This window comes from Colletotrichum higginsianum, chromosome 11 (assembly GCF_001672515.1).
Source record: "Colletotrichum higginsianum IMI 349063 chromosome 11, whole genome shotgun sequence".
Taxonomy (NCBI): domain Eukaryota; kingdom Fungi; phylum Ascomycota; class Sordariomycetes; order Glomerellales; family Glomerellaceae; genus Colletotrichum; species Colletotrichum higginsianum.
Window position 1 is genome coordinate 412,058 of NC_030963.1, and position 22,490 is coordinate 434,547.

General features: G+C 42.8%; 5 protein-coding genes across 5 annotated transcripts; 2 read left to right on the forward strand and 3 right to left on the reverse strand.

The window, feature by feature from the left end:
• Positions 1-2,009, reverse strand: CH63R_14478 (Ulp1 protease family protein; the record flags this gene model as incomplete). Its single annotated transcript, XM_018309452.1, has 5 exons — positions 1-49; positions 113-240; positions 291-1,384; positions 1,462-1,791; positions 1,847-2,009. The coding sequence occupies 5 exons, from the start codon at positions 2,007-2,009 to the stop codon at positions 1-3; spliced, it is 1,764 nt and encodes a 587-aa protein (XP_018150695.1).
• Positions 2,010-7,439: 5,430 nt separating this feature from the next.
• CH63R_14479 (TPR domain-containing protein) lies at positions 7,440-8,719 on the forward strand (the record flags this gene model as incomplete). The annotated part of the gene is made up of 4 exons (XM_018309453.1): positions 7,440-7,451; positions 7,502-7,771; positions 7,842-7,882; positions 8,260-8,719. The coding sequence occupies 4 exons, from the start codon at positions 7,440-7,442 to the stop codon at positions 8,717-8,719; spliced, it is 783 nt and encodes a 260-aa protein (XP_018150696.1).
• A 1,188-nt stretch (positions 8,720-9,907) lies between these two features.
• Positions 9,908-10,194, reverse strand: CH63R_14480 (uncharacterized protein; the record flags this gene model as incomplete). The annotated part of the gene is made up of 2 exons (XM_018309454.1): positions 9,908-10,131; positions 10,179-10,194. 2 exons carry the CDS (start codon positions 10,192-10,194, stop codon positions 9,908-9,910), a joined length of 240 nt encoding a protein of 79 aa, XP_018150697.1.
• Positions 10,195-13,294: 3,100 nt separating this feature from the next.
• On the reverse strand, positions 13,295-14,022 carry CH63R_14481 (uncharacterized protein; the record flags this gene model as incomplete). The annotated part of the gene is made up of 2 exons (XM_018309455.1): positions 13,295-13,863; positions 13,995-14,022. 2 exons carry the CDS (start codon positions 14,020-14,022, stop codon positions 13,295-13,297), a joined length of 597 nt encoding a protein of 198 aa, XP_018150698.1.
• A 1,074-nt stretch (positions 14,023-15,096) lies between these two features.
• On the forward strand, positions 15,097-15,916 carry CH63R_14482 (uncharacterized protein; the record flags this gene model as incomplete). Its single annotated transcript, XM_018309456.1, has 2 exons — positions 15,097-15,769; positions 15,828-15,916. 2 exons carry the CDS (start codon positions 15,097-15,099, stop codon positions 15,914-15,916), a joined length of 762 nt encoding a protein of 253 aa, XP_018150699.1.
• Positions 15,917-22,490: the final 6,574 nt, after the last annotated feature.

Below are 22,490 nucleotides of genomic sequence, written 5' to 3' on the forward strand. Positions count from 1 at the left end.
CTACATAGATGCCGCAATCCCACGTGTTTCCTTGTTCTTGTTGAGGACACTGCGATGTTGTCAGCATGTGTGCGCCACCCTTCAATGCCCTTCTCCGGGTGAGCGTATGTACTTCCATCTTCGTCGAGGGCTGCCTCGAGTGGCTTGTCCGCTGGCCAGTTCAGAGTGGCTCGCACGAGCCTGGACACTTTGTGGGAACTCGAACTGTGTGTCGTGGCGGAATTTGACAAGGAACGCAAGCTGTCATATCGTGTAAGATTTTCGTTCTTCAGGTCGAACGTGTATAAGACCCAGTGCTTGGCATTTTCATTGACAGGAATCAGGACGACGTCTTTGCCTTTCAGTCGCTCACGCAACATCGAGCTTCGGCGCGCCGTCAGCTGTGACTCGACGGTAAGAGAGTCGAGCACTGCAGTCGCAGGTCCAGAAAGACGGCCCAGAAGAGTATTGACGGCAACGTCGTTCAGCCATTGCTCCTGTTTTAAAGATTCGCCAGCTGTGTTCAACATCTCGAGGTATGGCCTCGTAGCACGCTTTGTTGCCTGGTTAAACGGTTTGGTCGGTTCTTTTGGGCTAGGGCTGGTCATCTTTTTCGGCAAGCCAAAAGTCTTCAAATGCCGACCATAGTTCTCTGGCTCATCTTGATCAAGTCGCATTTGCTTGGACGTGATTTCAAGATCCTCCTGGGGCGCTGCCGGACGTTTACGACATAGTGACCGGTCTAGTGGATTCTTTGTATCGCTTTCGTTGACACGGTACTGAAAGGAATCATCCCAACGAGTTGGTGTTAACGGCGCTGATCCACACACCGGACTTTTATACAACGGGGTTGGAAACGGTCCGAAGAACGTAGTTCCCCCAGGACACGGGGTCGCGTGCTCTTGCAAGCCATGCTCAAAACATGGGGAAAGAGGTTGGTGGAAGGAGGCTTGGGTATCTCCTGTTATCATTGATAACCTCGTGTGTGGGTTGTTACGTTGTTGCTCAGGCTCTTCCTCGCTTTCGGAGTTCGCACCAGGCGAGAACGGATGATCGTTGTCGTCGCGCTGTATGGTCCCATCTTGTTTACCATCAGTGGGGAAATAAGCGGTATCGAGGGAGTTGCTAGAGCTGTCGATGCCATCCACGGAGTGATCCTGAGCGACACCACGAAGTGGACGGGATTGCTCCGCAACTAAAGCGGTGTCGTTTTGCGGTTGCGTCAATGTAGTAGCTACCAGAGCTTCTTCGGTCTCGTTCTCCTCCGACACGTCATCTTCCAACTCTTGGTCGCTAGACAAATAGTGTTCAGAAGCCGGCAGTGTCAGGATGGCCGGCATGGAACGCGCGTATTCTTTTGAAGAAGCATTCTTAGTAGTGGGTGCTTGCCATGCTTTCGGTTCCACTGCAGCGGGCCAAGTCAGAAGGAGACTTGAAGGGGGTTGAGACACCTAGACGAGATGCTGCTAGGGGTCAACTCACAAGAACTTATCGCATTCTTGAACCTGTTTCGGAGATTTGTCGCGGTGGTGGTGCCTGCACTAGTCTCGTCGGCGGAGATGCTCTCGTAGGCGGCGAAAAGAGTCTTTATGTTGTAATCGGGATGAAACTCTTTCAAGTACTTCAGGGCTCTCAGCGCGGAACGACAACCAGGGAAGACTTCCTCGCCGAACAAAAAGCAGAAGAGACTGGGAGTGACTCCGAAGTTGCGTGCTATAGCATTGAGTCGAGTACCTCGACCGCCACTGCCCTTCGAGCCCTTTCCCTTGCCTGTTTCAACTCGGAGATGGTCGACAAATTGATTGTCTGTAGCTAGGCAAATGATTCTTAGGTCGACTTCCTCTAAAGCCCAGGCCGCGAATGATACGGGTTTTTTTGATTTCGGTATAGATGGAAGTGAAGAGGGGCCAGGTGAGGTTTTTGGAGCCTTGTCCGAGTTCGTCGATGATGACAGCGATAATGAGGATGATATAGTCGCTTCGTTGATATCTGATGTGGCCCTTTGGAACTCTGTCTGCAGATTGCACCATAGCTGGCTGATAATCGAGCCCTCTCTGTCCAGTGCAAGAGAGTTAAGGCTATTGAGTGCGCGCTCAAGCGGAGTAATATTGGGATTGAGGGAGCCATTGTGCGACAACAGCGTCTCGACTGCCGCTTGAGGCTTATAGGAGTGTACAGTGGCCATTCGTTACAGGGTATACCATGGTCAGTGCCATGACGCGACGAGTTGACGAAGCGATAAGGAAGGCTCGAAAATTGGTTGGTCGGGGTTCTGATCGTACACAGATTTGTAGTGATAGCGGATTGTGGGAGTTCAGACAAAGAATAGGCAAAAGGAACGAGACAGAGAAAGACATAAATTATGTAGGTTAAGGAGGAGGAAATTGTGAGCTCGCGGGCGAGATACAAGAATGATGCACGGCACAGAGTATTAGGCCGGGTACAAAGGTACAAGCTGAAACTGTCCAATCTCCTGGACACTTTGATTCAGCAGGGTGGGTATACGGCAGGCTATTTCCATCAAGTGTCCATCAAGTGTCCATCAAGTGTCCATCAAACTGGACCAAGGCTGTTCATCGGTTGGTACGTAACTTATCCAGTGGTCCGGCCGACTCAAAGCAGTGCAGTCGACGTGGTAACATGACACCAGAATCGCGCTGTGTTATCAACTATCTTCTTCCTTACATGGAGCAAATGTTCAATCTCACGCACGCATGGCCAAGTTTGAAAACACCGCTAGTCTTTTCTAAACTAAACGCTTGCTATGCTAGAACATTCCACAACCTCCCTCACCTGTTCGGTCCGAACTCGACGTTTTGGACCCCGCTTATAACAAAGATCTATGGGAGAAATCCATCAAGGCAGACTAGGTCAAAGTAGGGCAAATTCGCAGTAGTCTCTCTGTCCGCACTCATAATGACAAACAGATCGAACATCTTCTAGCAACGATTGCTGCAACCGATGCCACTTGTGTCGGGTTAGGCCTGACCAGGAGCAAAGTTGATCATTCCTACGGTTCAAGTGGTCCGGACCTTGAGTCGTTCTCTTTTCCAGTAACCTACCTACCCCGCTTACGAACCACCCCCACATCCGAACCATCCGAAAGCTCTGCATTTCTCCTCCTTCATCAACATCACCACCTTTTTCAGACTAAGTCAACATACCCACTTTTGGAACACCCCCTCATTTGGAACACCTAAAAATGCCTCAACCCCACCACCAGCCTCCTACTTCCTCCAACTTCGAACTATCACAACAATTTCATACCTTATGCAAATAACCTCATTTTTTCAGAGGACCTTTATTCCTGCCTTATGGCCCAGTATACCGAGTATGAAGTCAATCAGGCAATCCAGGCTGTTTCAGACGGCCAAAGCCTAAGGAAGGCAGCCCGCGAATATGGCATCCCAATTACCACCCTCCACAACCGTCTCACAGGCACCCAGGCAAGGGCAGCAGCATTTTCAGACCTTCAGAGGCTTTCCCCTGACCAGGAGGCTAAGTTGGCTGAATGGGTGCGAATCCAGCATGCCCTTGGTGTTGCCCCAACCCATCAACAAGTGAGGGCATTCGCAGAACGAATCCTCTGTGCTATGGGGGACAAGGAGCCTATAGGAAAGGGCTGGATCCATGCCTTTCTAAAGAGAAACCCATCTATCAAGGTCCAGAGAAGTCGCCTTATTGACTCTAGACGTGTTAATGGAGCATCTACTGAGGTTATCAGGGACTGGTTCAAACTCCTCGCCATACCAGAGGTCAAGGGCATTAAACCATCCAATAGATACAACATGGATGAGACTGGTATCCTTGAGGGCCAGGGATCTAATGGGCTGGTGCTGGGCATGTCTGAGACGAAGTCTGTACGCAAGAAACAGCCTGGATCAAGGGCATGGGTATCCATCATCGAATGCATCTCTGCCCTGGGCCATGCCCTTGATCCCCTCATTATATATAAGGGCAAGACAGTCCAGCAGCAGTGGTTTCCTCTAGACCTTGGCCCTTATGAAGGATGGCAGTTCACTGCAACAGAGAATGGATGGACTACAGACGACACTGCAGTTGAATGGCTGCAGAAGGTCTTCATCCCTCAGACTATCCCTCAGACTGCCTCCCAGGGCAAGGAGGGCCAGGAGGGCAAGGAGGAGGCCAGACTGCTGGTTGTTGATGGCCATGGGAGTCACACAACGACGGACTTTATGTGGCTCTGCTATATTAATAACATCCATCTATTGTTCCTACCACCACATACCTCCCATGTGCTCCAGCCACTTGACCAGTCAGTCTTCAGCCCTGTAAAGGCAGCCTATAGGAAGGAGCTTGGATACCTTAGTCAGTGGAATGACTCTACTATTGTAGGCAAGAGGAACTTTATAGGCTGTTATCAGAAGGCTCGTACTGCAGGTATGACGATGCAGAACATCAGAAGTGGTTGGAAATGGACAGGGTTATGGCCTGTCTCTATGGCGAAGCCTCTGATGAGCTCCCTCCTACTCCCAACAACACCAAAGCCATCAGCATCTTCAGATCAGGTCAGCAAAGGGCAGTCTGGAGGCAAGGAAGGCAAGGAAGCTGAAGGATGGGCATCTGCGTCGTCTGCAGTAGTGTGGTCGACGCCAAGGAAGATGAAGGATCTGGCTGGGCAGTTGAAGCTATTCACAGAGCTAGAGAATGATGCCTTCACTCAACGCCTTCTATTCCGGAAGGTGAAAAAAGGCTTCAGCGAGCAGGCCTATGAGCTGGCTACTGCCCAGCATAAGCTGGAGCTCCTGCAGGCCCAAGTCACCAATACTGCAGCAAGGAAAAGAAGGACAGTCCAGATCGACCCAAACACCAAGTTCGCCAATATTGAGGACATCCAGAAGGCTCAGATTGAGGCTGGCGAAAAAGAGGATATCACAGATGAATCCAGCGACTCTGATACCCCTAGTGAAGCTGAAAGCTGTATTGTGGTGGCATCTAGGCCTAGTCAATAATTAATTGAAGATGGTGGTGATGTTGGGGATAGCTTCATTCTGGGTGTTCCAAATGAGGGGGTGTTCCAAAAGTGGGTATGTTGACTTATCACAACAATTGCAGTTTTTAACCAAACAACGCCCTTTTTTCAGGATACCTTCCTTCTTATACAATGAAGCAATATACCGAAGATCAGCTCCAACAAGCCCTTGCAGATGTAACAGATGGGCGCCCTATTCGCCAGGCTGCTCGCGCATGGGGCATACCATACCCTTCACTTCGACATCGTCTATGCAGTGGCAGGCAAAGCAGAAATACAGCCTGGGTTAATTATCAGCGATTATCCCAGGCCCAGGAGAGCAGCCTGGCTGCCTATATTACTACTCAAGAATCCCTTGGCTGCTCCCTTACCCATCAACAAGTGAAGGGTCTAGCAGAGCGTCTGCTGGGCAGCACTAGGGATGCCCAACAGCCACTAGGAAAGAGATGGATACATCGATTTAAGCAGAGAAACCCATCTATCATCACTAAGAGACCTAAGGCCATGGACTCCAGGCGATATAAAGCACACTCTGCTGACGTTATCCAGGCCTGGTTCCTACGCCTAGATAACATCCCTGCCATCCAGGGCATCCATCCATCTAATAGATGGAATATGGATGAGACTGGTATTATGGAGGGCAGGGGAGTTAATGGCTTAGTGCTGGGATCTTCAGCATCACGAGCCATCCAGAAAAAACAGCCTGGATCCAGGGCATGGGTGTCACTAATCGAATGCATCTCGGCTGCTGGAAGCTCCTTGCCTCCTATAGTCATCTATAAGGGCAAGTCAGTCCAGGCCCAGTGGTTTCCATCAGATCTATCCCCCTATGATGGCTGGCACTTCACCTATTCAGACAATGGCTGGACGAACGACCAGACTGCCCTTGACTGGCTGGAGAAGGTCTTTATCCCAAGGACTAGACCTGCCCAGCCAGATGAGGCCAGACTGTTACTTATGGATGGGCATCACAGCCATACAACAACAGATTTCATGTGGCAGTGCTTCCAGCATAACATCTATCTGTTATATCTGCCCCCCCATACCTCTGCTGTCCTCCAGCCTCTAGATGTGTCAGTCTTCGGACCATTAAAGCAGGCCTATAGGAAGGAGGTTGGAGATGTCTTTAACTGGTGCAGTGACTCAACAGTTATTGGCAAGAGGATCTTTCTAGGCTGTTATTATAAGGCCAGAAGGGCAGCTCTAACCAGCCAGAACATAAAAACAGGCTGGAAGTGGGCTGGGTTATGGCCTGTCTCCTCAAGGCATCCCCTATCTAACACTATGGTCATCAACGCAACCTCTAGCCAGCAGTCCAGCCAAAAGTCCAGCCAACAGTCCAGCCAGCAGTGGGACGAAGCTGTATCTGTTGCCCCATGGTCAACTCCTCGTCGCCCAGCTGATCTGCGACATCAATTACACCTATTAACCCAGTTAGGTAAGGATGACCTAGATACCCATACTATTCGTCACCTATCTAGAAAGGTGCAGAAGGGCTATGATGAACAGGCAACTAGACTAGTAATACTAGAGCAACAGGTACAGCAACTGCAGGGCCAGGTGCAGGAACAACGCCGACGTCGGAGGAGAAAGGTCCCTATGTCGCCCAACAGCAGGTTCGCAAGGATAGAGCAGATCCAACAGGCTCTATTGTCCTCCAGCGAAGCAGAGGATAGTCTAGACGAATCCAGCGCATCAGAAATGCCTAGTGAAGCCGAAAGCTGCATCTGGGTAGGTGGTAGGGTGGAGGAATAGAGGATGGGAATAGTGGCATATGGGTGGTGATGGTGGTTCGGATGTGGGGGTGGTTCGTAAGTAGGGTGGGTGGGTTAGTTTCGAGCTCAGAACTCAGCCCCTAAAGCGGGCATCTGGCAGCAACGCAATACGCGCTGTGGAGGCTACTTCCAGGGTTCGCGAGTGAGAGGATCGCGGTGGCGACAATCAAGCGACAGGGTTTCAGCGGCACCTTGCACAGTTTTTCGCTCAAGTCGATGAGGAACCGGCCATTAGTGACATAGCTGAACCTTCGGAGCGGCTAGTAGAGTATCTTGACTGCCCCAGACAGACAAACAACTTTGACTGTGATGTTACCGTTGTCGTCAATGCCATGCCTATTGTTTCCGGCATCACTTCCTTCAGCGAGCGAACGGAGTTTGGTATTTTGAGCTTGGTCTGAGATGTGGTGCCATCACATGATAATGTACGTCAAGCGTTTTTCTGACAGCAGGCAAAGCGAATGGGAGACCAGCTGCAGGAAGACGAGTAGGAATAGCGCCTCGTCAAAGAGCAGCAGTTATCCGAGCTGTTCCAACGCTAGACCTGGCCGATGCCTCAAAACCTGGCCCATTCCGTTGAGAAGCTTGCAATCTCAGCGCCACTGAGCAGGTCTTGGACAAGAATTGGCCACGGTTGTGACGTGTTCGCCTGACGTACAGTCCGTTGCGTTGGCAGCGTTCGTAATTAAATAATGCGTCTGTGCGTAAGGGTAAAATGCGTGCTGTTACGAATTAGCCACTTTTTCGCTGGCAGAATTACGAATTACGGAACCGTCAACATCGAAATACCCTCACGTCGCCGTCGACGTCGCCGTCGCCCGCTGCTCAAAGTGAAGCTATTCAGACCCTATATAAACCACCCTTCAGTGCCGATTGCCAATTCGATCGCCGCAGGGGTTTCTCCCCCATCGTCACTGTGTACGACTCGACGCCCTCTCACAGAGGAGAGGGACGATCGGCCTGCGAAGCCTGCGAAGCCTACGAAGCCTGCGATACTCGCGATACCCTCGTCCTCGTCGTCTCCGTCGTCTCTGTCGCTGCTGCTAGCTGATCAGACCAAATATCGGATCGATTGAATACAATACAGATAATAGCGCCGACGCTGGATAAGGATGGGCAGAGGAAGATGGCCTAGGTATTGACGTCAATGGAGAAGACGAATGAGGAGGTGGCCGCTTGGATAGGATGCTCTATTCAGACTGTAAGACGGTGGCGACGTCGATACGAAGTGACTGGGCAGGCGAAGAGATACCCTATTATAAGGTATAGCCGGACGAAGCTGGAGATCTGGCAACTCCACGAGCTATTGGAGCTTCTGGCGTATCGCAACGACCTCACTTTCGACGAGATGAATGATTTCCTATTCGAACAGTTCAGTATAACCCTTCACAAGTCAAATCTCAGCAGGCAACTTAAAGCTGTTAGTTGGACGTCAAAAAAGACTCATCCGATTGCTGCCTAACGAGACGAAGATCTTCGGCGCGCCTGGTTATATCGTATACGAAGGTATAGCCCGCAGCAGCTTATATTCGTCGATGAGTCTGGCGTTGATAAGCGTACCGGCGCGCGAAGGACGGGATGGGCGCCGAAAGGTCTCAAGGCCCATCGATCGACCGTACTTGAGCGAGGGCAACGGTATCAGATCTTGCCGGCCCTTGCCCTTGACGGTATCGTCGACGTCGTAATATACCCAGGGACGACGAATGGTGATGGCTTCTTCGCGTGGATCTCGCAGGGCCTATTGCCAAAGTGTGCCGCCTTTCCTGCGCCAAAGTCAGTTATCGTTATGGACAACGCAAGCTTCCATCGCCGACGAGATATCAAAGAAGCGTGTGATGCTGCTGGAGTCATCCTTGAGTTTCTTCCTCCGTACTCACCAGACTTTAACCCGATCGAGGCTTTTTTCGGCGATCTAAAGAGGCTATTCCGACAGCAATATCCTATATGGAATCGAGACGAGGCCGATGAGTGAGATTTCAAAGACCTATTGGCAGACTGCGTGGCAGAGGTTGGACGAGGGACGAGGCAAATAGAAGGCCACTTTCGGCACTCCTTCATCAACTTTGAGGGCACAGAAAGGATATTTGATGACCTTATTGTTGCGCAGGACATAGAGGTGTATTTTGGCCAGGGCAGTGTTGAGAGTGCCTCTGAGAGGCAATGCAATTGCCATTGTTGAAATAGGCCATAGTTGAGATAAATGACGAAAATAACGCATCGAAAATGGCCTCATAGGCCCTTTGTGTTGAAGTAAGTCAAACTACCCCCATTTCGGCACCCCCCCCATCTCGGCACCCCCAGCCCCACCAAGCTACACCAAAACCTACTACTTTCTAGCACCCTTATAACTATAAACCTACTTATTATATTTAATATAAAATTATATATTTAAGTAAATAGTATGTAATATAGTATCTTTAAAAAGTAAATATGCTATTATTTCTATCTACTATATACTAATTATACTATAAATACTAATGTTAGTATCTACTAGTATTTTACTAGTAAACCTTAACATTTTTTAAAACATCTTTTATAATTTAAAGAAATTATATTAAAATATAAAAACTACTTATTATAGTATATTTCTATATAATTAGTATTATAATATAGAGCAATATAGTATACTACTATTAATAAGCTTAAAATAAAGAAGTTAGTTTTCTACTTATATTAATTTAGTAAGGAAAATTTATAAATAGCTATAAAAAAGCTATTAAGTAAGTAATATTAAATTAAACCTTATATAACTATAGTAGTACTCTATAAATACTTATAGTAGTTATTATATACTATTTAGCTTTAAATTTAAGTTATAAAGCTTATAAAAAGAAATATAGTATATTACTAGTAAAATACTACTTTTACTTTCTAACTACTAGTATATAGTAAGTATTAGCTAAACATATATAAAAATAGTAAATTTTAGTATATATAGTACTTAATTACTATAAATAATTTTAGTATAATTCTTAGTCTTAAAAGTAGGGTTATATAGTATGTATAGAAAGTAGTAGGTTTTAGTGTAGCTTGGTGGGGCTGGGGGTGCCGAGATGGGGGGGGTGCCGAAATGGGGGTAGTTTGACTTAAAATCTCCATTGCAGCACATCTGCCACTTGCCAACCTCTCCATTGCTCCCGTTATTTGCCCACCTCTTCACCTATTCGCCGCCCGAATACGACTCCGTCGACGAAGTGCCGTCTTCAACTTGGATCGGATCGGCGGCCTTTGCGCCCGGCAGGTCAACGGTATTGTTTTCGCGGTCGTTATCGTCATCAACGTCGAAGTATTGACCTTGAAGGGTATCAGGGAGTAATTGACTCGGTCGGAGGCTCGGCGACGAGATCGGGCTTGGCCCTGGAGGTGAGGATACGAATAGTGCGTCTGTGAAGGTGGTCAATTAGTAGGTTGTCAATTGAGGGTATACGTACTTACCAAATCTCCCATTTTCAACCAGGTGACTCTGAATAGGCCCTTCGTCAACTTCGACTCCTTCAGCAACTTCGTCTTCTTCAACAATTGGGCTGCCGACGCGCGACAATTTACTCGGTCGCCCAGGCGCGTCGGCTGCAATTGACGATCGTCGCGACCGCTTGCGAAAGCCCTGTATGGTGAGAAAATCCTTGATTGACCGCTTCAGCAGTCTAACTAGGCCAATAGGTATACCCAACTCCGAAAAGTACACGATCGGCAATTGCCAGACGATCGCAAGGCTGGATGTGACCGATCCGAATTGCTTGAGGGCCTCATTCGTGCCGCCTTTGCTCGCCCATCGATCACCTTCTCGATCGACAAACCACTCGATAAATTCGCTCACTTCGATCTGCCTACTCGACGGCGACTTCTCTTCGTATCGCGGCGGTGACGACGACGGTATCGGATCGGCCCCTCTCGACGGCGTCTGCGGCGGCGGCCCAAGCAGCGTTGGGTCAATTGGTTGATAAGTCAGACTACCCACTTTTCGGCACCCCCCCCATTTCGGCACCCCAAAAATGAAGCTATTCCCATCATACTCGTCGACTTCAATTAATCATTGACTTCTTCTAGATGCAACAACAATACAGCTTTCAGCTTCACTAGGGTATTCAGAGTCGCTGGATTCGGCTGCATCATCCTCTTTTTCCCCAGCCTTAAGTTGCGCCTGCTGGATGTCTTTGATGTTGGCGAACTTAGTGTTAGGATCCAGCTGGACTGCCCTTCTTTTCCTTACTGCAGTATTGGTGACTTGGGCCTGCAGAAGCTCCAGTTTCTGCTGGGTATTTGCCAGCTCATATGCCTGCTCGCTGAAGCCTTTTTTCACCTTCCTGAATAGAAGGCGTTGAGTAAAGGCATCATTCTCCAGCTCTGTGAATAGCTTCAACTGCCCAGCTAGATCCTTCATCTTCCTTGGCGTCGACCATGCCACTGCAGATGACGCAGATACCCATCCTTCAGCTTCCTTGCCTCCAGACTGCCCTTTGCTGACCTGATCAGATGATCCTGATGCTGCTGGTGTTGATGGGAGCAGTAGGGAGCTCATCAGAGGCTTCGCCATAGAGACAGGCCATAACCCTGTCCATTTCCAACCACTTCTAATGTTCTGCATCGTCATACCTGCAGTACGAGCCTTCTGATAACAGCCTATAAAGTTCCTCTTGCCTACAACAGTTGAATCATTCCACTGACCAAGGTATCCAAGCTCCTTCCTATAGGCTGCCTTGACAGGGCTGAAGACTGACTGATCAAGTGGCTGGAGGACATGGGAGGTATGTGGCGGTAAGAACAATAGATGGATGTTGTTTATATAGCATAACCACATAAAGTCAGTCGTTGTATGACTCCCATGTCCATCCATGATCAGCAGCCTGACCTCCTTGCCCTGAGGAAGAGTCTGAGGGATGAAGACCTTCTGCAGCCATTCAACTGCAGTGGCATCTGAAGTCCATCCATTCTCCGTTGCAGTGAACTGCCATCCTTCATAAGGGCCAAGGTCTAGAGGAAACCACTGCTGCTGGACTGCCTTGCCCTTATAGATAACGAGGGGATTCAGAACATGGCCCAGGGCAGAGATGCATTCGATGATGGATACCCATGCCCTTGATCCAGGCTGTTTCTTACGTACAGACTTCGTCTCAGACATGCCCAGCACCAGCCCATTAGATCCCTGGCCCTCAAGGATACCAGTCTCATCCATGTTGTATCTATTAGCTGGTTTGATGCTGGTGATCTCTGGTATGGCGAGTAGTTTGAACCAGTCCCTGATGACCTCAGTAGATGCCCCATTAACACGCCTAGAATCGATAGGGCGACTTCTCTGGACCTTGACTGATGGATTCCTCTTCAAGAAGGCTTGGATCCAGCCTTTTCCTATAGGCTCTGTATCCCCCATGGCATGGAGGATCCTTTCTGCGAATAGCCTCACTTGCAGATGGGTTGGGGCAACACCAAGGGCATGCTGAATGCGAACCCATTCAGCCAGTTTAGCCTCCTGACTAACAGAAAGTCTCTGCAGGTCAGAAAAGGCAATTGACCTTGGTTGAGTGCCCTTAATCCGATACTGAAGTGTTGATCTTGGGATGCCATACACCTGACCAGCCCTCTTAATGGGCATGCCGTTGGTTATTGCGTCAAGGGCCTGATTGACTTCATCTTCGGTATACTGGCCCATAAGGTCGAAAAGAAGCTCTGAGGAAAAAATGAGGTTATTCGCATAAGTATAGAAAATGTTGTTGATGTTGAAAGTTGAGGGGTATGTTCTGGTGATGAGGCATTTGAGGCATTTTTGGGGTGCCGAAATGGGGGGGGTGCCGAAAAGTGGGTAGTCTGACTTACTGCCAAGGAGGAGGGGACTGGAGGTATTGAGGCCATCTCGGTTGACCCAGCTCTCCGCCGCTGCCGAAGGATAGGTTAACTACTGCGTTTCCTGCGGTATTGTTACCTGTTGGATACGTTGCAGTTGACCCAATTGGCCAGCCTGCAGCAGTCTCATCATCTACACTCTGCTTCGCCATACTCTTCACTCTGCCTTTCGCCATACCCTTTGCGGCGTGCCGTTGAGTGAAGGCCACCACTACACTCGGCGGAGGGTTGTCAATAGAGGTATTCGGCTGCCGCTTCAGTATTGCCTCGTGCCACAACTCGAAGTCGCGTGGCATAAGCTGAAAGTGCTCCCTTTCGATAACAAAGCACCAATTGGTATCGGGGCTTTGCCCGCTGCTGTTGCGACAGCTTGTCTGATCAGCACATTGATGATGCTTCGTCAGCTGCTGAAATAACCTCTCTTTCAACTTCGCCTGTTCAACAACCTCATCGATCATCTCATTCGACGCGGCCTTCTTCGGCTCGAAGCGCAGAGGGCGACCGACCGGTCGGCCTCAAGGCTTTTGCAACAGTATTTCGGCTGCTCCAGTTGGCTCATTCACAGCTGCTACTGTTTTTGACTGTACTCGAGTACTTAAGGCTGACGCAATTATCCCAGCCGTATATACGATTTCGACAGTGAAAAATACGTCTGAAAGGCGTCGATCAATCGACTCAAGTTGCTTAGCAATAGCAGCCGCAAGACTGGCTATTTGCCATCCACAGCGCTAAAGTCGTTGCGAAAGTACGTAACTGACGTCTTTGCAGTTGCCTTCTTTTCGCCAAACTCAATCGATATCCATCTCTTCGTCAAGTGGTATTGCCCTTGAAGATGGCTTCGAATACGATCCCTTGTCTCCTTCAACAATTGCTTATCCCACCGCATGGCTATGATATTGCCAGCCAACGACGTCTTCAGCCGCCATACGACTTGAAAAGGGCGGACGATCGGCACTGACGCTACGCCAAGAAACCGAGGCTCAATCGAGAAGTGTATATTTGCCTCGTGAGGCTCGAGGGGCAAGGGCGCAGTTGTGTTTTGTCGTCGCTGCGAGGGTAATGAGGTACGCGACCGCGGAGCCCGCGATGGAGTCTCGAATGGAGTTTCGAATGGGTCGTAGAGGGTATCGAATCGTACGGTTATTTCGCGATCGGCAGGGTCTTCGATAACTTCAAATTGCGGCTCGAGGCGGCTGCGGGCGCGGCCTTCGTCAATTGCGTCGTTTTCGCGGCCTTGAGACTTTCGCTGCTTTCGCTGCTTTGCGCCCTTTTCGCGGCCTTCGTCAATTGCGTCAAGCAAATACAGACATTAAACCCAACAGCTTTGTGTAAAGGCTATAGTTTACCAAACTTCAATTACTACATGAATCAGAATCAAGGCAAATTACCTGACAGCTAAATAACCTAACCTTCCTGTCGCTTTTCTGAGGTAATCATCGACTGATCGTCTAATTGTCCGTCAGCTCGACGGCTACGGTATACGGCTTATGAACGCTCACTCAGTATTTAAAGGACGAATTATCCTGGTGTTCGACATGAAACCGTATGGAAATCGAAGCAGTGTATTCTTTAGTGATACTGTTTGATATCCTTATATGGATGTTTGCGACCCATACATACACCTTCATGCATTTTTTGGAAGAAGCGATAGTTATTGATAGACGACTATTACAACGCCTCAGCACCTCAAGACTAAAATCTGTCAGCAAGCGCATCGAAGATCTTCTCTCGAGGGAGGACAAAAACATCAATGGGTTCAACCCGCCAAGAGCCCTACGACTAGCTGTTGCATTCTGTATCACCGTCGAGAATGTGGTTGTAACCGTGATTCCTTGGAACGAAGAAACTGTATCTGCGCGTTCAATTTCGGTACAAGCTGGTCGACTGTGCTATATGAACATGCTGCCGCTCTGTCTACTTGTCATTCCGGGTAGCGGTACTCTCCAAACTATTATTAAGCAGTGTCGAGAGCAGTGGTTGTGGGCTCATTCATTCTTTGGTTGGTTGATCACTTGCCAAGTCTCAATTCATGTCATAGCATCTCTGTGCTTGGTTTCAAGTACACCAGGTACGCACAGCAACCACTCAATGATTTCAGCTGTGACTCGTGTCACTAACGCGTACATAGGTCCGGCGACAAGTTCATGGACGACGGGATCTACGGTATGGGCTATAACTGAAGTTATAGAACCAGGCTAACAGATAACAACATACTAGACTGGAGTGCTTCTGATAAGCGTGGCCCTTTCCTCGAAGTTACGAAGACCGAGCGCCTACCCTTTCTCCAACCCATTTTTCCGTTGCTTTCAATCAAAAAAAACCCCTGCGGCTCCTTCTTGGATCGTGACCCATTGGATATTGAGTTCTATTCTCTGCCTTCTAACAGTAGTCCATGTTATATTACGTTTGTCATGGGCATTGGTGTTTGCGGTAACAGCTGGTGTCATCTTCCTGGCAGGCACAAGTTTGACTCAGCACACCACTTCGATATCCACCTTTCCCAAGGAGACCATGGAACAGGCGACTCCGCCAAATGCCCACATACGCGTTCTAGAGGTTGAGATCTCAGCCCCCATGACTTCTGGCCAGTCATACTATTTCAAAGTGGGTGGAATACCCATTCGTGCAGCTTGGATAAAGAGGAGATGCATTGGCGAAGCTAAGACACGAAAATACACCGCAGTACTCTTTGTTCTTGTGGAAGCAGAAGTTTCCAGTGAGCTGGACGTATGCGGACCTTACATCATACCACTTACTCCTCTGATTTCCATGGACAGAACTCTTGACATTGTTACCCTTGATAGCGGTGTAGTGGAAGCTTATCAAAACCTAGCATGGCGGTATGAGCTAACCAAACAAAAGAATGATACGTCACTAATCTGGTTTAATGAGAGCCCAGATATGCTAAAGGCCTGGTTCAAACACGCCGGATTTGGCAAGCATCTCGGCGTAAAGATAATATGCTGTGGGGCAAGTTCCAAACATCTGGACGGCAACGAAGAAATCAGGAAAACCATTAAGTCTGCGACCGTCAATGGACCTGTACCAATAAGGAAGGATGGCCAAGGACAAGGACTCGTCGATGGTTTGGCTGAAGCCCTCCGTTCAAAGACCATTTTGTTGTATAATGGCAGCATTGATGATGCACTCCAGGATTTTATCCTAGGTAGCAAAAACCTCTATGGTAAGTTATCCACCCTGAATTAGATCTTCTGTATTGATGACTTACCCACGGTATACAGTGGTTGGTGAGAATCTGAGATCCTACGGTGTACGTCCCAAGCGGCTTGACTTTGATGATGGAAAGGTTTATAAAAGTCTTGATGTGTAAGATTAGCGCAAGACAGGCAACATGTCTTCTTTGGATAAGGATGATCAACATTAGCACAGGAAGGGCATTTTTTACCGCTTTTTAGAGAAACATGACTGTGATGAGTCTGTAATCCACGAAATGCCCAACATGGAGATGTCGCGAGATCATATGCGTCACATACATGGATCCGAAAAGTGCGTTTTTTCCCTTCGTCTATCTAGTGGGCCAGATCTGTGTTAGGCGCATAGATATCCCTGTGCCGGGTGCTGGGTCCATAGAAACCGCATGGTCGATAGCTCCGAGGCCGAGATCCGGATGCCCGGATGACGGACGTCCTTTCCTGTGACAGGAGAGTTATGTCTATGGTCAACCGATTGCTTTCCAACGCTGCCCTACAGGGACAAGAGGTCTTTTCTACGCCCACCAGTAGTATTAAGGCTCAAACATGCGAAACCCGATGGCTACAATATCCACCAACACAACTCACTTTTGACGCAATCTTTCACACATGCCCTTTGAAGCGAACTCAAGGCCAAAATAAGACCAATTGGAGCCCTTTGACAAGCTCGATCGAGACAACTTTTGAGCCGATCGAGGAGGCATCTTGTGTTGCCTTAGTAGGTTGTGGTGTTTCCTTGGATCACCACACTGCTTTGGTTCTTCTACGCTGCAAGCTTTCAATATTAGAAATATTTAATTACTTAGGATTTATTAACTTCTATTTATAATTCCTTAATAGTTATATAGCAGCTATTTAGTATAACGTATTCGCATAGCGAGTCGCCACTCTTCTTATCGTATATAAAACCCTCTATTTTTAACTATTTTTTTAAAATTAGATTCTAAGCTAAAAAAACGTCTAATTTTTAAATAATAACTACGATAAGGGTTATATTTCAAGACATAATAGTTAGAAAAATACTACTATACCCTAGCCTTTATCTATTAGGCTTATTCCTTATCGCAAGGCCTAGATAAGGGATATAGAGACTAGAGTAAAATAAGACTTTACGTAATATTATTTCTTAAAACTCTACTCTTATTGTAACTAACATTTAATAATTAGACCTTTTTTTTAGCTCAGAATCTGATTTTTTAAAAATAGTTAAAAATAGGGGGTTTTCTATACGATAAGAAGAGTGGCGACTCGCTCTGACTGGCGACTCGCTATGCCAGTACGTTAGTAGAAGAATAAACTATAAAGTTTCTATTTAAATGAAATATAGATTATCTTTAAAATAAATAGTTAAAAAGACTTTATTTTAATATAGAAACTTCTTATAATTATTAAAAAGATAACAACTAGTATATCTAATAAGATGTAGGATAATAAAAGAGATTAATAATACTTTAATAAGTTTCATAATTACGAAGAAGTTACTAAAACTTAGAAATAAATTTCATAATACTTTAATTAACAAGTAACTAAATAAGATATTGTTATTGCAATTTAGAATTACAATTTCTACAGGAAAACTAATAATAGTCTATTTGAGCTTTATACATATATTTAGCTACTACTACTAGTATAGTATTTAATCTTTTTAGACTTTGTTATTAAACTACTAAGGCTAAAAGAACTACTTATAAAGATCTATTATAATAACATTTTAGTTATAATAGACTAACTTACTAAGTATACTTACTTCATTCTAAACTTAGAAGTTTTAAAATTAAAGAAGTATCTCCTAAAATCTGGAATTTATCAGAGAATAAATAAAGAAGTATACTGAATAAACCAAAGCTACTTGATATAATAAGAATTTACTTAGTCTTTTATATTGTATTCTTTAAACTAGTGCTTTCTAAACTACAAGAAAAAGACTATCTTCTTATTAAACTTAATAAAGTAAAGTATAAAGTTAAATGAATTATAAATTATAAAAATAGAAATAGTTATAATAAGTATTTCATTAAATAAGAAGCCTATAAATATGAAGATAACTTATAGAAACTAATTAGGAGCTCCTAGTACTTTTGAATACTTTTAAAGGACTAATACTGCGTAAGAAGTTTAAAGTCTAGAATTCTAGATGTCTAAAAAGAATAGGTTAACTATACCTATTATACTAGTAGAATAAGCCTTTAGTAACTACTGCAGACTTAGTATATGCAACCCCTAATTTGGTCCCTATACTATTACTAAAACTAATAGGCTTAGTCTCTAGAAATTTCTAATATTTTATAAATACTATTAACTTCTATATATATATATATATATATATATATATATATATACACTCTAGTTTGATTAGTACTTTATTTACTTCATTTTGCAACTTTTATAGTACACCTATATATTAGGTTATGCATTATAGTAAGCCCCTAATATCCTCTTAATTGTAGCCTCTTTATCCTTAGTATACTCTTTCCCTATATACTATAATAAAATCTTTTTCTTGTAAAAGCTAAATCTTTCTTACCCTCCAAGCTATTAAAAAGACTTAAAAGTATCTCTTTATAAGACCACTAGCTTAATTCTCTACGACTAATATACTAAATCTATTACCTAAAGTAAAAGATAACAAAATTTAGTAAAAGTAACTATAATAGAAGAGAAGGTAATCCGTTATTTACTTACTAACTTAATCAAATCTTTTCTTAATTAGACGAAAATATAGAAGAGATAACTATTTAACTCATAAATATATACAATAGAATGTATACTAGACCCTAATAAGTAGAGAATTCTGTGTGAAAAATTGTCTAGTTAAAAATGCAATGTTAATGATAAATTAACCATTAGAGAGCTTTATGTAAAGCAGCTCAATGACAATAAATAGGTTTCTATTATTTAGAATACATATGTAGACAAATTAAGTAATACTTCTATTTCTATGTATTGTTATAAAGTGTAAATATTACTTTCTCTCCTAGTATACTACTAGCTAATTCGTACTTACATAGTATATTTGTTTAAGTAAGATAAATAAATAATAAATGAAACTAGCCTAAATAAGTTAAGTCTTATACAATAGGTACTTATTACCTCTTAATTCTTATAAGCCCTAAAATACTCTGGGGTACTTATTTTTAGTATTCTAGAGTACTTAGTACTATAATCTAAATAACTTAGGAAAACTAAAAAATACCTTATTACTAAAAGTAGTAATGAAACTATTATCAATAAAAAGGTTAATAAGGTTAGTTAACTACTGCAAAGCTTAGATATAATTATCTAAGCGTTATCTAACTAAGCTAAAAAGGGCTTAATAAAGTAGAAATACCTTAATACGTACTATTAGCTATCTAAAAGTGTCCGAATGTCATTTTGCACTCTGTTCGTACGCATGAGTCAGCAGCCGGAAAGCCTCTTTAAGGCATGCATTCCAGCCACCTAGACTTAGAAAAATTGAGCCTTTTACAATACACGTACGTACGTATAAGTCTTCATATACAGCCTTCCAACAAAAAGTATATATAACTATAAGTACTAAAAAAGAATAAAACTACTCTAGGGTACTTATAAATAGCATTATAGGGTACTTGTTTCTATAATAGTACTCTAGGGTACTTAATACTAAAATCTAATTGACTGATTAGAAATTCGCTACTATTACCTAGTAAGGTAATAATAACAATAGGTTAATAAGGTTAAAGTACTATTAACTAAGGTTAATAGGCTAAAATCAGCCTTTAGTCTAAGCATTAACGTTAAAATAACCTCCTTAGTCTATTAAGGTTAAGATAAAACCGAATCTAAGAACTCCCTTAACTTTAATATAAGATACAACCGGATCTAAGGAATCCTTTAACGTTAATATAAGATAAAACCGGATCTAAGGAATCCCTTAGCATTAATATAGGATAAAACCGGATCTAAGGGATCCTTTTAATGTTAATCTTAATTTTAACCCCAATTTTAACCCTTAAAAAGCCGGATAACTAGGAACCCGTAAAGTATAATGTTAAATATACTACGAATCTAATAAATGCCGGTTTAAGGGCAGTTTCTAGTTAAAGTATAATATTCCTAAATAGGGCATTATTGCGACTTGGAAGGACTTTAATATATATGGGGGCTTTTTCTGCCTACAAGGGACTCAGAATAATCATCCTTATCACTATTACTATATAACAATAATAAAGCCACCTTTTAACTTATTTACCTCTTTTTATCTCCTTTCTATTAGTCTTACACTGGGGCTCTGCAAGAACTATTATAATCAAAGGTATAGGGAATTGCTATATTAAATTCTTAGATAGTAATATTACTTTACTACTTAAAAACTGTCTCTATACGCCAGAATTAGGTATTAACCTAATTAGTCAAGGCCGTCTTAATAATAATATATCCTCTATATTTAACAATAAGTATACTTATATTATTCAAAATAACAAAATAATAACCAAAGAACTTAAAATAGGTAACCTATATTACTTACCTATAGAGGCCATTATTAATATACTTAATATTCCTAATCCTAGGAATTATAATACTAGTAATAATAATATAGAAAAAGATATATTACTACATAAAAGACTAGGCCATATTAATAAATATTATCTTAGTAAACTAAAAGAAAATACTACTGGTATAAGTAATAATACAGTATTAGCAGATTTTAATAACTGCGAAGTCTGTATTAAATCTAAACTAACTATTAATAGTAATAAAACCTCCAATAGTAATAAAACTACTAGTTATTTAGAAAAGGTTAACAGTGATCTATGTGAGCCTATTACACCTGTAACCTATAATAACTATAGGTATTGTATTACTTTTCTAGATAATTATAATAAATACCTAGAAATTAGGCTACTAAAAACAAAAGAAGAAGCCTATATTGCTTTTAAAAGCTTTAAAAATATAGCTGAGAATAATAGCCCTAATAATAATAAAATGAAGCTAATTAGTACTGATAATGGTACTGAATACGTAAATAAGCGATTTAAGGGTATATTAGAAGAATCTGGAGTTATACATCAAAAGTCTACTCCTTATACCCCTTCGCAAAATGGTACAGTAGAAAGGATAAATAGGACTTTATTAAATAAAGTAAGGGCCTCATTATATACTGCTAACTTACCTAAATAACTATGGGGTGAAGCTTTAATTATAGTGGTGTATTTATATAATAGAACACCTAATAAGGCAATTAAATATAAAACCCCTTATGAATTAAATAATAATAATAAACCTGACTTGAGTAATATAAGGGTTTTTGGTTCTATTAGTTATTACAAAAATAAAGAACCTAATATAGCTAAGTTAGACCCTAGAGGTTTAAAAGCTATATTAATGGGCTTTGGTACTAACAAATCTCACTATTAAGTTAGGGATATTATTAAAAGAAGGCCTATATGGACTAGAGATATTATAATTCTAGAGAATAACTTCTTACCTTTAAATTATCTCTCTATAATAAATAATACTATAGGAGATAGTAAAGAAGGTTATATAGACCTAGAATTAACTAGTAATAAAGTAATACTAGTAATAATACTAGTAATAATACTAATAATAATAATATTACTACTAATAGTAATATTAATAACCCTAATTCTAGGGTAACTAAACCTTTAACTTATTATAATAATGAAGTAGATGAATTAACTACTGATGTATTAATAGTTAATAGTAGTTATAAATACCCTACTACTTATAAACAGGCAATTAATAGCAATAATGCTATAGATTGGAAAAAAGCTATGGATTTGGAAATAGCTGAACTAGAAAACCAGAATACCTGGAATCTAGTTAATTTATCTGATAATAGGACCACTTTAGGCACCCGTTGGGTATATAAAATAAAAAGGGATAAAAATAATACTATAACTAGGTATAAAGCTAGGTTAGTTGTACAGGGATTTAATCAAATAATTAGAACAGATTATTTAGATACCCTTAGTACTACTTGCAGACTAGAAACCTATAGGTTATTATTTATTATAGCTTCAAATCTAGGCTACAGTATTAAGCAATTTGACGTTAAAAACGTCTTTATACATGCTAATATAGATAAAGAAATCTATATTAGACAACTACAAGGTTATATTAATAATAATTACCCTTCTAGGGTACTTAAATCAAGGCCCTATACAGGCTTAAGCAATGTCCTAGATTATAGTATGAATATTTAGCTAAAAAAAAACCAGCTATATTAAACTTTATAATATTCGAATACAATAATAGAGTATTTATTAATAAAACAACTAAAATTATTTTATTATGCTACGTCAATAACATATTAATTCTAGGCCCTATACTAGAAATTAATAAAATAAAGGATACTTTAAGTAAAGAAATTCAACTGCAAGAAATAGGGGATATAAGTACCTTTTTAGGGCAAGAAATTACTATGAATGAAGATAATAGTACTATTTATATAAGCCTATATAATTATACTAGAAATATTATCTCTAAATTTAATAAGAATAATATATATAAATATACTACACCTGTAGATCCTACTTTAAAACTAGTAAAAAAGTAGATATACTGCATTAAAAGAAGAAATTAAGCTATATCAAGAGCAAATAGGCTATTTAATACACTTAGCAATAAAAGTAAGAATATATATTGCTTTTGCAGTTAATCAATGTGCTAGATTTATGTCTAACCCTAGTAAATTACATTTTAAAGCTTTAG